A 14,858-nucleotide genomic window follows, 5' to 3' on the forward strand; every position below is an offset into this window, starting at 1 on the left:
TTGAATAAGCATAACATTCCTCTTAATGAAGTTTGACAAGGTTTTCAGAACTCCCTCACGCTGTATAACAAGAGTGCCATTACACATTCCTGTGTACTATGTGCTGGTAATTTATTTGTGTCTTTTGCAACACAACTTTTCTTACATGAAAGCTTTTATATTAGAATTTAAAATTAAGTTATTTTACAAAATAGATTCCTTGCAACAAAAGCATCTGTGTGTTTTTAGTCCATTTAAACGTGCTCTCTAAATTTAGTCACGGTTTTACACTTGTCAGAAGACTTTGTAAATCCTACTTCAGTGAAAAAAAAAATCACAGAAACTATTTGCTGTTTTAAAAATTAATTTAGATTATGTCTCACTCCCCAGTATTTTGGAACATGCTTTGCAATCTGGAGCACGCAGTGCATGGGGGAATGTATGTGCTAGTGAGGCCTCTTTCACACAGGGTTAGCGCCAGATATCTGAATCTGACTGTTTTCTTTTTCCTCCCTGTCTTTTGTTTAGGGGCAGGTTTTTTTTTTAGGGCAGTTTAATAAGTCCTTAATTTTACTGATGAATTGGAATGATTCTCTGATACCTAGGGCTTGGATGATTTTCAGTTTTTTCTTGTCAGCAGTGAAAAATGGTGTTGGACAGCGGAAGGAATTAAATTGTCAGTTCATTTTACTAAAAATAAGTTGTGAATTTGTCTTACAATCATGGGAGAAGTGAGAAGGGTCACTGTGTTTCCCCATTCCCCAGTGTGGTAGCAGGCAATCTGCATGATGGGCAGGGATGTGACAAAGAACTCTGCTTCCTATTTTTATTGCAGGGTCTGGGTCGCTTATGGCTGCTCTCACTCATTTCTCTTACTTCTGAGAGTCTTATCTCATTCCTGGAGCCCAGAATTCAAAAAAGGTTTTTATGGTCTTAATCCAGCAGTGCTGCTCGTGGTCAGAATGGCTCTACTTTGAATGCAGTACCATCCCTGGGAAGACCAGATGCAGTATTTACGATCAGTGCATCTTTAGCAGACCCCCTCTGGATTGGTACAACTGGGACAGCAGGCTTTGGGAGATGGACTCTACTTCAAGTATCAAAATACTTGACCTCCTTCCCTCACACACCTCCTCCTCCTTTCTGGCAGACTTTGCCTCTTTGTTCCAGCTCTTCATAAGAGGCCTTTCACTTTGTTTGAGAAGGACCTGCAAACAAGCAGGGGGATTTCTGTTAAACATTTGATTACAGTAGATGTTCGTACTTGTCTGAGTGAATGAAATCCACAGAGAAAACTAAAGTAAGACTTTTTGTGTGTGTGTCCTGTTACTTATACACTTGGCATCTACAGCTGCAAACACAGCATTTTATCTTGCATAGATAGCACCAAGCCTTTTGATTGCTCAGCGGTCCATGTAGAACATAAGGGACCATTGGAACATGTTCTGACACCTGTTTTGCAACACATACCAATGGACATAATGCAGTAATTTTCTGTGTGAAGCAAGGAGTATTGTTGGAAGAGGAGAGATACTCAGATTTAGTTTTGGCTTTGGAGGTTGGATAGCTGTGCTGAGCTTCTGGGGGAATTGTTGATGTGCCCATTCATTACTATTTTTTGAGGATTGTGGCATACACTCTTTCTCTCTCCCTTTTTTAAAATCAAGTTTCCAGACCATGTGACATGCTGCTTTAGTCCCTTCACCAATTGTTTTATGTGAGATAGAACAGACACGCTATAGGCACTATGCATTGATGCTATTTTGTGGTTCTTTCTTGGTTACTGTAGCATAAAATCAACTGAATTTCTTTTATCCTCATGGCCATGTAGAAGTTATGTTTGTACTGTGAAAATTACAATTAAGTGCTCCTGAAAGGATGAATACTGGATTTTAGATTGCACTGCATTTACTCAGAAGCATAAAGAAGTTAAGCACAAGCCCCAAAGCCCAGTTCATTTAGTTTGCAAGACCTCTATTTTGTATTACAAAATGCAGCTTGTTTCATCACTTGTGTATTTGCAACTTCTCAGGGAAGAAAAATGACTTGAAGTTTCCTGTCAGTGCTGCAGCTGTGAAAGCGAACCAGGGGGAAATGGCCACTGGTCCAATAAAACTACTCTTAATTAAACATGTGTGGTTTGCCAGCTCATAACATTTTAGGGTTGTTTTTGCAAATTGTACCTGGGAATTGACTTCACAGCTGCAGTTCTGGGGAGCTAGTCAGGGGAGAAGTACAGCTGAAGCACAAGTATTCCCACTTGTTGGCACCTTTCAAGGTATTGCCTTGGGTGACTTAAATTCTGTGCTGGACAGCTTTTTAGTGTAGAGATGATTTTACTGCCTTTTTGATCATCTCTGGACATGGAAGTAGATTTGTCCATTCTTGAACGTGCTTGTTCTGAAAAAAATGCCTATTAATCCCACAAAATACAGCACTGTGTATATTTTCTTGTCTGGTTTGTTTTGCATCTTACTAATTTTTGGAGGTTAACCACTTCAGTGAACTGACAATGAGGGTATGTCCCTATTTTTTTTTCTGAAATCTGAAAAGCTTGATTGTCCACAACTCACTCCTCACATTTGTGGGAATGTCTGAAATTGGAAGGATGACTAGATCCAGTGGTAGCCTCTTGTTTTGTCCCTGCTAGTTTTGCTACAGGTTGAAAAGAAAATTGTCCTTAAATTTTTCTTTTTTGGGAAAGTGTGCAGAGGGAGGGGAAAGAAAATGTCCTCTTTCCTTACTGGTATGATTTTATGACACTTCTGGGTTTTAACTTATTTTGAGTATTAAGATACCCTGGTGGTTTGCAGAGGAGAGGAAAATATAGCATCTTCCCTGGCTTAAACTGATTTAAGATATTCCCAACATTCCTGACCCAGGTTTTCTTACTAAAAATTATTATTGGTAATATTTTTTAATTTTTCAAGATGCTGTGAGGAAAATGTTGTATTTTATACTTCGGATGTAAAATATTAAATGTGTTAGATTTAATGTTAAAACAGTTTTTCTCAAAATGCTGACAAAAACCATGTTCTTCAGAGTTCAGTTTTTTCATTCCAAGTGTGGGACTTCAGCTAGTAAACAAAATATCTTTCTCTTCTTACTCTTAGCTTTCATCATACTGCTGCATTCTGTACTCTGAGGTGACAGGAAGAGCTGTCTTTAGTCAGCTTAAAATATTTGTTATCCTCTGCCTGAGCTACTTGGGGTACTTCTTTCTTTCTTTGATGGCATGAGGTCACTTCAGCTTTATTTTTTGAAGGCTCTGATCTGGTCCTGTATTGCTCTTTCTTACAGGCTGCTGGTTTTTCTTAAGAAAAAACAAGGACTTAAACCCAGCATTTCATTGTGCATACTTGTACAATAAATCAGCTTCTTACTATATACTTTTAAAAGCTTCTTCATTTGTTTCAGATTTCAGATGTGAATGTGCTGCTTTTCAGGATGAGGGTTAGAGATTTGTAATGTAGCCTTGTTTACAAAGCCTTGTGGGAGTAAGGAAAATAGAGAACAACCCCATTGTGGTTCTTTCTCACTGCATAGGGAGGGACAGAAGCAAGAATACCAAAAGTGCTATTGAAGGTTGTGGACTAAACTGCACTTAAGCTTTCAAGGAAAGTTCCTTATTTTGCTGATCAGGCTGTTGCAAAATTTAATTCCTTGTTTGCTCCATATGTAAGTAATTTTTTCCCCCACTTCAATCTAGCCATTTTTACCTGTCCCTGGGAGAAATAGACAGTTCTTTACTTATTATTGTTTCTATAACTGATTCTGTTTTAGATAGTTGAAGATAATTCCTTCTCTCAGCCACCTTTGGAATTTAATTAGGCAGCTAAACCTCCTTAAGAACTAACACAGAGGTTCTGAAGGAGAAGGTCCTGCTCTCCTGTCACCTTAGTCAGACACTTCAGAGGTGTCTCCAGCTGACCTTGCAGCGACCTGCAGACACCTAAGGAGTAGAAATATGGGAGAGCTTTTTGTTTGTTTGTGGGGGTTTTGTTTGTTTTGTTTTAGAAGTCTCAACGGGCTTAGTTTATTGCCATTCTGTTTTTTTCCATCCCTTTGCTGCAGGGTCACATCAGCATCAGGGGTGCAGAGGGCAAGGGAGATGGGGTTGCTCCTTCTGGTAGCCAGTGGCCAGTCAGTACACCAGCATAGCTAGGTCTTAAAAATGTATCATTAATCTTTGATTTTCTGAAACAAATAAATCTGTGGTTTTTCTTGTTTTCTAAACTTTGAGTTGTTGCCTGACTCTGTGGAACTATGTGCTTTATTGATTTGGTTACCTGAACCGAATTAGCAAAAGCATTTGCTGAACTTCTGTACAAGCAGAAGTGTCAGTGTGGTTCCGCCTTTCTGCACGAAGGAAATTCTTTGCTTTTGTGCATGGGTAGTTAGGGTAACTAACTCATGTAAAGTTACTTTGGCAAGTTACTTTTCTCCTAGCTTCCCTTTCTTCTAAGATTAGCAAACCAATTTTTTCAAAAGGAAAAAGTAAAAAAAGTTGTTTTGTTTTTTTTAATAGTATACATTCTGATCTGTTAGAAAGGATAGCTCTTGTGTGTACAGACTTAAGAATATTCTGAGATTCTTATTTCCCTAATTCAAGTTTGTTTTATAATAGAGTATGAATACATTACTTGGTGAATAGATTTAATAATAATTTCTCTAGACTTTGGATGTATAATTTGTGTTTTGCTTTGCAACAACATAGAGCTAGACAGTATGTTAAAATGTGGTTCTTCAAATCATATGTTTTGAAATTATTTAGCCAGTCATGATCCCTAGAACATGCTTTTTCAGGTGTTCCTGTGTATAAATTCAGCACTCATGAAACTTGTTTCCCAAGATTTTAATACAATGTTTGTGGAAGTCAAGGTGAATAGCTACAGCTACCTCAGCTGTTTCTGGGGTTTATTCCTGAGTGGGCAGTGTAATCAAGGAAATTGATGTCTGGAGTTCTGGGGCACATGAGAGGTGTAGTTGCTTGTGAATGGTAATTGCAGGTAATAAACTCAGGGAATGCTTGGAGAGGCAGATGTGGAGGGTACAGGGTAAAAAGTGACTGGAGCCTACCAGTTACCCAATAGAATGTATTACTGTTAATATATTAGTGAGGCAAACCAACAGATGCCCTTCTAGTATCTGATTTGATGCTTTGCTTCCTAGGCCAGTTAACTGTGCTCTTCACTGGAGTTTGCCACCTTAATTAATCCCATAAGGTATTTCCAGTATCCCAGTAAGTGTGCTCATACATCAGCTTTGCTCATATGTTTGAATACTGGTGATATTCTGCAGCTGCACATGTTATTAAAAACTTCTAAGTGTTGATGTTCATAAGCTCAAGAAGATATTTTGAAATTATTCTAACACCTAACAAAGAAATACTACCATAACAAATGCTTGCTGGATTTGCTGCCACGAACAACATTTGGCGAAGCAGTTTCACACAAGTGAAATCTGCTTTTGCAGCAGAGTAGAAGGACAGCAGCTGTAAACTGAGTGGGAGTTCTGCATTTTCTTGTCAAGTGTTTGGAATGAAGTACCCTTTCTAACAGAGCACATATTTGATGACTGTTCTGTTTTAGAACTATCTCTTGCAAATTGTTATTTTCCCTATTTTTTTAAGAATCCCCAACTAACTATCTAACTATTGTGGAAGTGAACCATTATAATATACATATAGAGTTTCTTAATTGTTCTGGGCTTTCCCTTCTCTTTCTAATAGGAGAATATTATGGTTTTTGTTCTACTGAATGATGGGGTTTTGGTGACTTGTGTGGTAGTATTCAGACTTCATTCTGTTCATTCAAGTGGTTCTCAAGCTATCTTTTAGGGTTTTGAGCTTGCTCAGTACAACTTCAGTAACTTGGGAATTTTATCAGAGGTGGTGTTTCTTTTCCCATCTGCAGTTTCATGGGTTCCTGGCTTTACACTGCTTTGTGTAAGCACTGGACCCTCAAAAGTACACTTAAAGGCCATGGGATTTGTACTTTTGAAAATGTAAAGTGTAGAAAAAATTGCTATTCAGTTTGAAGTGACAGTAATGGAAACTTTTCCATGACCTTGAGGCTATTATGAGTTCAAATCATACCATTCTACACTATTCCCACAATAATACTTCATAGGAGCTAACTTCTTAGATGTGCTGTGTTTCTGTAATGGATACAACATAGAGGTGTTCCATGAAGATCTTAATAATCTGCTTTTAAGAACACTTTCACCTCTCGGAGGCAAATGAGATGTACAGCTGTACATTAAACCAGTTAAAACAATAAATGCTTTGATAAGTGAGGAGTCTCCACTACTTCTGAAACTTCAAGAGATTATTCTGCTGTAACAGTTCTAAAACTACTGAAGTGCTTGTTGTGTTCTTGTGATACTTGCCATCTGAAAAGCAGTACCACTATTGGCCTATTACAGGAGAATTTTCCACTGGAGAAAGCAAGCTAGGCTTTTCTTGTGCTTTCTTAGTGTACTATTTTAGTTTTTATAGAATACATCCTTGAGAGAGATCACAAATGATTCCCAACAACTTTATTGTTCACAAATCAGCATTCAGACATGTACTGCAGGCTTCACAGAGCTCAAGAACTGACAGCAATTGAGCTAAAATGCAGAAACAACTTGAAATTAACTTCCCTAAAAGTGGAGGAAAAATAAATGTGTAAATCTCCTTCTGTATGGCATATCCAGGTTGTTCAAGATGTGGGCTAAATTTCTGAATTAGGTTGCAGATACTTTCAACACACATAATAAAGTTATCAGCATTTAATCTGGTGAACAGGGGGAAAAGGAGTGAAGGAATTTTACTGTCTGACTTTTGAATATTGTCAAATTTGGCTCCTCTTTCCTAACTGGGGTAAGCTTGCTGTGTAAGCATGTATGGCGTAAAGTGTTTCATATGGTATTGAAATTTTCTGCTATAGGAAAAGCAGCTTTGTCTATATCCTTGGACAAAAGCTTTTTTATGGAAGGGAGAAGCTAGATTGTACAAGTGGCAAAGTACAAGTACGGTAAACACTGTCATCTTTGTGCATGTTTGACAAAGGATCCCATTGTAAGATCTTATTTCCGTTTTTTAAAATATTTGACATCACTGTTGCTGTCCTTCAGTATACTTTCTTTTATTGCTGTAAACTTCCTACGTGCATATGTCATAGTTTGCTCATGCAGTGAGCAACTGCAGGAATGTGAATGGGAAGTTTGCAGAGTATGCAGGGGAAAAAATGGTTTTCCGTCAATTTTCTTTGATAAGTCACTTGTGATGGATGATCTGGGAGTGGTCTCTGGTACTCCAAGACCCAGCCAAGCGCTCCCTCCTGTCACAGGCTGTGTCCTGCTGCTGCAGCCAGTTTCCATTCCTGTTCCTGAGTGCTTGTCAGTGTGGCAGAAGGAGCCACCTTTCGCTTTCTGTACTGCAGGATTTTGCAATACAATTAAATCATTATCTTGATGGTAGGAAAATAATTTAAGTTACCTCTTTTGGGCTACAAAGGGAAAGAAATATATTTAGTTTGAGGGGCTTTTTGCTATTCACCTAGATATTGATAGATTACACTAGCACTAGATAAAAATTTATATTTTCATCAACTATAGGAATTTTTTGTTTTATGAGAGAGCTGAAACAGAAGGGAATTTACATGGCTGAAATAACAGAAGCATATTCAGGCAACCCCAATGTCCTAAGACTGTTTCATAATCTGGTTTCATTAAGCAAAATATTAATAGAAGTATATATAATAAAATAATTTGTATGCAACTATCTCCAATAATAGAAAGAAATAATATCTTAGCCTGTAGTTCAGTGCAAGTAAAATGCAGAATTTTCTGAAAGATAAAATTAGCAAAGTGAATCATGCTTAATTTAACTGTTTCCAGTCCAATAGGAACTTATGAGTAGTCATTAAAAATTATTTTGAATCTATCTGCTTAATTTTTAAATGGGACACTTTTAACTGTTGAATGGCCTTTATTAGGCAGATATATTTGAATGATTTGTATGAGATGATTTTATTTCTGTATTGCTTTGCAATGTCATATTTTTTTCCTTACCAATTTATAATGGCAGATCAACTGAACACAAGAACTTCAATGCACTTAAATAATATTTGCATTACTATAGCTTGTCTGAAATTTATAATCAGCTGTTAACAGGCTTATAATGTTTGCTCTCATTGTTTTATATGTTCCTTAGACTTAAACTGTGAATTATCCAGCCTATGCTGGAGAAGGCTAGAGTGTAAAAAGTTGTTTCAGTTCCCATTTAAATTTGGCTTGTTAAATTAGCTTGTTCTGTTCACCTCTGAGGTAGTAGAGGACTCACTGAAAAATCTCCCTTGTGTGTTTTTGGGTATAAATTGTAAATATGCCTGTATCTGTTAGAAAGAAAACAGAGTCCAGAACATGTTTGTAAAAATATAAACCAAAAACAGAAACAGGAAGGAAAAGATGAGCTAATTATTCCAGTTGAAGCTGTCACTTCATGAACATGAAACTGTAGAGTTTTTGAGATTTCTTTTGTATCATTCCTGTTTGAATAAAGCTGGTATTGAAGTCCCAGGCCTTCCTAAAAGGACAGTGGGAATTCCTTGGCAAGAAGCTCAGTTGTTGAGGGAGCTGGGATGCTTAATTCCCAGTCTCAGGATGCTGTGGGGTTTGCCTGTTCTCCTTTCTTCAGCTTGCTGCTGTAGAGACAGTATTCCCTTACTTTCCTTCAATATAATGCTCCTCTTTTGCATGAGTATGGACAATCTGTTGTTTGTAACTTCATAAGGAGTACTCAGATTTGCCTTGCCTTTTTTTTTTTTAAGGTTCTTCATTTTTAGCAGCTACTTACAGCAGTCTGAATGCTGTTACTGAAAAATGAAAGCTTTTACATTCAGGTTCATAGCATTAAAAGAAGCTGCTAACAGAGGCACCACAGTGAAAGCTATTTCATGTGTGGTAGGTCATGTTTTGCAGGCTAGCATTGCAGTTATTCTTTAGGCAGTTGTTATGTTCTACAAGTTTTTGTCTTGAATTTAAGTTCTATAAAAGGAAAAAGGTAACTACCTGTTGCAAGTGAACTTTGTTTTCTGGCTTTTTGTTGCTGGCATACTCTGCCACTTCACAAGGTACTTTCATTACTGAAATGTGTACATTTGCTTTCCACTGCACTGAGTTCAGGTTTCCAGAGGCCTGATAGCATATCTGTGGCCTTTGTTAAAAATGTTGACTGTTCATTCATGAATGATTAACAGGTTGTTTTTTTTTTAAAGGCCCATTTCTACTTCCTACTGTGCCAGTATAAAAACTGTGTTCTGAAAATGCTGTGTGTGCAGTCTCTGTTTGAGGAATGCTGTGTGTTGATCCTGGAAACTTGGTCCTGCTTCCATGAAACTCTCTTCCTTATCAATTACAACAATCTAGTGTGAGCAGACATTTTGGAGAGACCTAGGTTAAATGTGGCAGATTTTTACAGTATTATACAGAGCATTACTGGCCTCTGGGAGAGGCCCTTATGTTCTTGAAGTTGCCAGTGTGCTTAATGGGCTGTACAATTTTAATTCATGTTGTCGTGTCAGAGAAGTATTTCTGCTTGCTAATTTTCCTACATCACTTTTCCAGCAAGAGTCCTTCACTGTTCTTAGCAGGAGAAAGCAACATGAAAAATCCATATCAAATAGCAAATGAATGTTGAAATGTTTGGAGTAGAAAGCGTTTTGTGCGTGCATGCATGGGCACGTTGAAGGACGTGTTCTTGCAATTCTGATGGTGAGAAGACAAGGAGTCTCTTTGGGAAGATTTAATTCCATGTTTATGAGCAGTCAGAGTTTGATAGTGCCAAAAAAAAAAAGGCCTCAGGGAGGGAAGTTCTCACTGGAAGTCCTGTTTGGTGTTTAACATATATTTAAATCTCCCTAAACTGTGTATGGTTTTGGGCATACACCCATGGAAGTGATCAGGAACTGTTTTGGTCTAGGTAATGCTTTGTCTAATCATATTAATATATTGTCAGTAAGTAATGATTTTGGTAAATGAAAGTTAAATTAATCTGCTTTTTGGCTTAAAATTATTCAAGTTTTTTGCAGAACTCAGTTGTGAACTTCCAAAATGATCATTTGGAAGGAAAGTGGGAGGTGGTGCAGTGCCTGGGAGCCCTACAGGGCCATGCACTGTGACCTGCCTGTGTGGGACTCCCCTTCCCAGCCTGAGGGGGGATTGGCCCTGCCAATGCTGGCATAGAAGGTACACTGATGGTAATTTCTGGAAACTTTGAACTTTCTAAAAGCTGCTTTTCTTATCAATAAATAAGATATTGACAAAATTAACCTTGTTAAGGTTGAGTGCTGTTGAACTGAGCAAAATCCTAGACAAAACAGCATACCTCATCATGTGGCTCAGGGTATGAGGAAGTTTCCTTGTGTGCTGCAAGGTTATTAAAAATAGATCCTGATAACAAAGTCATATCCCTCAAAGATGTACTTATGAGCTAAGCTGTGTGTTACAGTCAGATTGGTGGCTTTGCTTTTTCTTAATTCCTCCCTGAAAGCAGTAATTTCCAGATGTCTTTCAAAAATCTTGCAGTTCTCTCTGAAAAATCTGTCAGAAGAGAAAACAGCAGGGAATGAAAGTAGCTGGAGGGCTGGCTGGGCAGGACAGCTAGTTGTCTTGTTTGTTGCTCAGGAGAAAAGTTCTGTCTTCTTGAAAACCAGAAATCGGTATGTTGAGTTTGGAAGCACTAAGCATTCAGAAGAAAATCCCTCATTTACACTTTCATATCGTGTTACTGTTCTAAACATAGCTTGTATGCTGCCTGAGTTAGGTGGCAATACTTTGGCTGTGAGCTCCCAGTATTGGCTGAGCACGTTCATGTCCTGCAGTTTCATCTGGAGTTGTGCTGGTTATAATGCTGGAATGGTTGAAAACCTCCATGTGAAGCCTCTGAGCCATATTCCTGTGTGTTTCTTGAGAAAATATTCCAATGCAAAAATATACCAAGCATTCTGTGTTTCAGGCTATTTGGAAAACATTTTTATTAATACACACAGCTGTTCTTTTAGTGATGCCACTTAGCTGTCTTAATTAAAACAAAATAGTAGCTGTTAAATTTGGGCCAGACAGAGGAGCTGCCTTATTGCTTTGTGTGGAAGAGCAATTTCAGGAGGAGGTGAGGGTTGTGCAAGCCACCAGCCCCCCCTGGCAGCAGCCAGGGTGCTTGGTGGTGCCACTTTTGCCACTTCCTTAAAAGAGAGGAAGGAGCTGGAGGTTTGTGCATTCTGTGGTGTCATTTCAGTGACAAACCCTGTGGTTTAACGTGGGAGGTGCAGCTCTGCAGGCTCTTGGACACCAAGGCAGACATGGTTCTCTTGAATGAGGAGGCATCAAGACTACTGCCCCAACATCCCAGGGAATTGGTTCATCCCTGAAGACATTAGGGTGGTCTTCATTCACAGTAGTGTTGTTTATGCTTTTAGGGCTCTCAAGGTCAACTCTACCAAAGGCAGCTGTTCTGCCTTCCTCACAAAAAAAACCCCAAACCAAATAAAACAAAAAAAGTCAACATGTGTGACTTGGATAGTAGAAAAATATCCTTTTACTGTTATCAAGTTTTGTAGCAGATTTTTTCCTTCAAATCAGGTATAGGAGGATACTGATTGATTTTGGCTTTCAGATTTTGCCGGTGCTGCATTTTTTTTGTTTTCAGCACTTGTGGTTTGCCTGAGATGTACTGTACTTGCTATATCTGGCAAGCTGTGTTGTCTCTTTTAAAGGCACGCAAAACAAGCCCATGCCCGTTATAATCTCATTAAGTTCCTCTCTAGCTGTTTCCCCCTTCGGTTGTGGATATTGCCCATATTTGGTTCTACCTATGGTGCAATCAGTTTATATCTGATTGTGTGGTATGATATGCTGTCTTGCCTGAGCAAACCCTGATAATTTATGATTAGATGTGGCCTAGATTAGCATCTTATGATTTTAATGTTTAAAAGTACATTATAAAAGATCTTTTATGCAATGCAGTAGCAACAGGAGGCACAAGACTTGCCTACAGCAAAGCTGCCTAATTAAAACCAAGGGGATGGTATAAATTGTATAGTTTTTCCTTTAGAATGCCTAATATTGTACCCCAAAATACAAAAATGGCAGTGCATTACTAGGAAACTCTTTATTTTGGTTTAATAACTAGCTGCTTTCACAATCTCATAATCACAGTTCTTGTGAAAACACATGCTCTTACACTCTGCATAGCGTATTTGTATTGGGCTTTAAAAATTGAACATCTGAGGCTTTATTTCTCTCCTAAACACTGTAGGGGCTCATTTGGAAGTACTTGTGGTTTCATTAAGTTCTTTGGTCTTGAAACCATAATTTCTGCTGTCTGTCACGTTAGCAAACTATTTATGAATAAGCAATTGTCATTAGTGTTTTGTTTTCTTATGGGTATTTGTTGTTCTACTTTTGTGCATGTATGTGAACAAAATCAGGTGGATAAGAATATCCACTTAATTTCTACAAGAAGTGAGGGGTAATTGAAACACTTGTTGATGTTGCCTAAAATATTTTCAAATAAGCATGTTTGAAAAGGCATACAGGTGAACTGTTCAGGTGTTTTTCAGAATTTCTTAGTCAATTTCTTAGCCACAAGATTGTGCTCATCTTTCTGACTGAGCTGCCTGTTTAGACCTTGCTGAGAATGCAAAAGCTCTGCTTTACATTCACCATCACTGTATCAACAGTGAGGTGGAATGGTTGGGGAACAATCTTTGCCTAACAAGTGGCATCTCAGAAATGCTATGTATTGTCTTCAACAAGATCACATTACTTACAGTTTCTGAGCAATACTTGAGCTGTAAATCTGAAGTTTTCCAGCAAGGCATGGCAAGCATATACTTTTTTGATGATGATTCCAGTGTATTTGAAATCCGCTGTAAGACATAATTATCAGCTGTCATCAGGAGGAATGCTGAAAAAATCGTTCAGTATTAAATAAATATAGCTTGTGATATCTACCTTAGAATTAAGAATCTAATGTTCTTACAGCCCAGCATTTTATGGCTGTCCTTTGTGCTTTTCTATTTAACAACAAAAGAAGGAGTTTGTTGGTTTGTTTTACTACTGCATTCTGATTTGTAAGGGAGCATTCGAAAATTCATTTGCTCGTTAACAGTGCATTTCTTCTCTCAATAGCCAACTACTCCACCAAGCCAAGGGAGGCCTGATTCACCAGTTTATGCTAACTTACAAGAACTGAAAATATCTCAGTCTGCACTTCCACCTCTACCTACAAGTGCTCCAATCCAAATAAATGGGGAATGGGAAACCCATAAAGATACGACAGGACGCTGTTATTACTACAACAGAGGATCACAGGAGCGAACCTGGAAACCTCCGCGGTGGGCCCGAGATGCAAGCATTAATAAAGGGGATTCCCAGAGCCATGCAGATCATGAGGTAGTTCCTTCTGAGATCAAAAGCAATGAGATTGTAATGCATTTGAATGGTCTTTTGCTGTGGGATTTGGTATCTCTTGGTTTTGAGGCGTCAAGGAGTGTCTTCTTTTGTCTTTTTGGTTATGTGTCTTGGTATGAAGTGGTCAACAGTTTCACTCTTGAGTTGCTTTTGTGTACAGGAATGTGTGTGTGTAACTGTGTGGAAGAGTAGCAACTTGTAAAAAATGCCTATAAAAACAGCCCCATATTGCTACTTTTGACTAGATTCCATTCAGACCATTAACATATTCTTTAGGTATGTCAATGGAGTTTTTTCATAATGTAGAAGTTCTGCTTTTGCAAAGCCTTTTGGTAAAACTTTGCTGCTGACCTTGCTTGAGATAGTTGAAGCTTACTGTGAAGTTATTTATGTTAAAAGACAATTTGGACTAATATTTGAGGTGCCAATTTATTCTGTGCAGCCAGTTGCTAGGGAAAGTCTGATTGTGAAGTGCATTTATCTGAACTGCAGTGGTTCAGATAAAGCAAAGGAATAGTTGGGAGATGGATATTACTATTTAGATATGCTTAAAATAGTGTTCTTGTGTCCAAACAGTACTGAGGTTAACTAGTTTCCTGATGGAAAGAGAAAGCAAATATTTATTAAAAAATCTTCTACATATTTCACTTCTATATTCCTTTTTCATATATATATGTATACATATATATATATATTTGGTGGATTTTCTACTGTGACAACTATAACTAGTGTCTCTCTATATCCTATATATATATATCTAAGCCATAAAATCAGCGTTTAGTTTAAAAATTGAATTGTGGACTGCTCAAAATTTTGTGATTGCTGGAAGCCTGTCTACCTCTGGAAAGGTAGTAACAGGAACAGGTGAGTAAGGGAAATGGAAACCTTTCATTTCCTTTGGCACTGGCCTTCACAGCAGCTGTGACATCCACAAGCATTTAAATAGCCAAATTTTCTTGCCTCAGACGAATGGCAGCCAACAGGCAAACAGATGAAATGTTTATGCCTTGTTCCTTTGGTATCTCTGGTGATGGTCTCTTAATTTATCACTGACTGTCCTTTTGCTGGATAAGACTGGTTTTAGTCTGGGTAAGCTGATGGCTTTTTTGAGTAGTGATTCTCCTTGTCCTAGTAATGGTTTTCTCGTTGTTGTAGTTCCATCTCCCAGTAATGGTTTTCTCGTTGTTGTAGTTCCATCTCCTAGTAATTGTTTTCTCATTGTTGTAGTTCTTCCTTCTTTTCATGGAAGGGATTGCAAGAGTTCTTTCTCCCTCCCCATCTGCAAGCAATCCCTCTGACTCCTGCTCATACATCTGTACCGTCACTTCACCACGTGGTTGCATCTTTGGAATGCTTGATTTTTAATTTGCTTTTTAAAAATTGCCCGTAACTTCTTTCATCTCACTTCTTCTGTTTATTTG

The 14,858-nt window shown here is 38.1% G+C and overlaps 1 protein-coding gene across 6 annotated transcripts in view; it reads left to right on the forward strand.

The window, feature by feature from the left end:
- Positions 1–14,858, forward strand: part of ARHGAP12 (Rho GTPase activating protein 12) — a 73,114-nt gene that overhangs the window by 19,149 nt on the left and 39,107 nt on the right. For 5 of the 6 annotated variants that reach the window (XM_066551739.1, XM_066551755.1, XM_066551747.1 and 2 more), the window contains one exon: positions 13,156–13,419. The exons of the other annotated variant lie outside the window; for it this stretch is intronic. In XM_066551739.1, the coding sequence (XP_066407836.1) occupies positions 13,156–13,419 (264 nt within the window). The remainder of the gene's footprint in view (positions 1–13,155; positions 13,420–14,858) is intronic. 6 annotated transcript variants of the gene reach the window in all.

Source organism: Molothrus aeneus, chromosome 1 (assembly GCF_037042795.1).
Source record: "Molothrus aeneus isolate 106 chromosome 1, BPBGC_Maene_1.0, whole genome shotgun sequence".
NCBI classification, from domain to species: Eukaryota; Metazoa; Chordata; class Aves; order Passeriformes; family Icteridae; genus Molothrus; species Molothrus aeneus.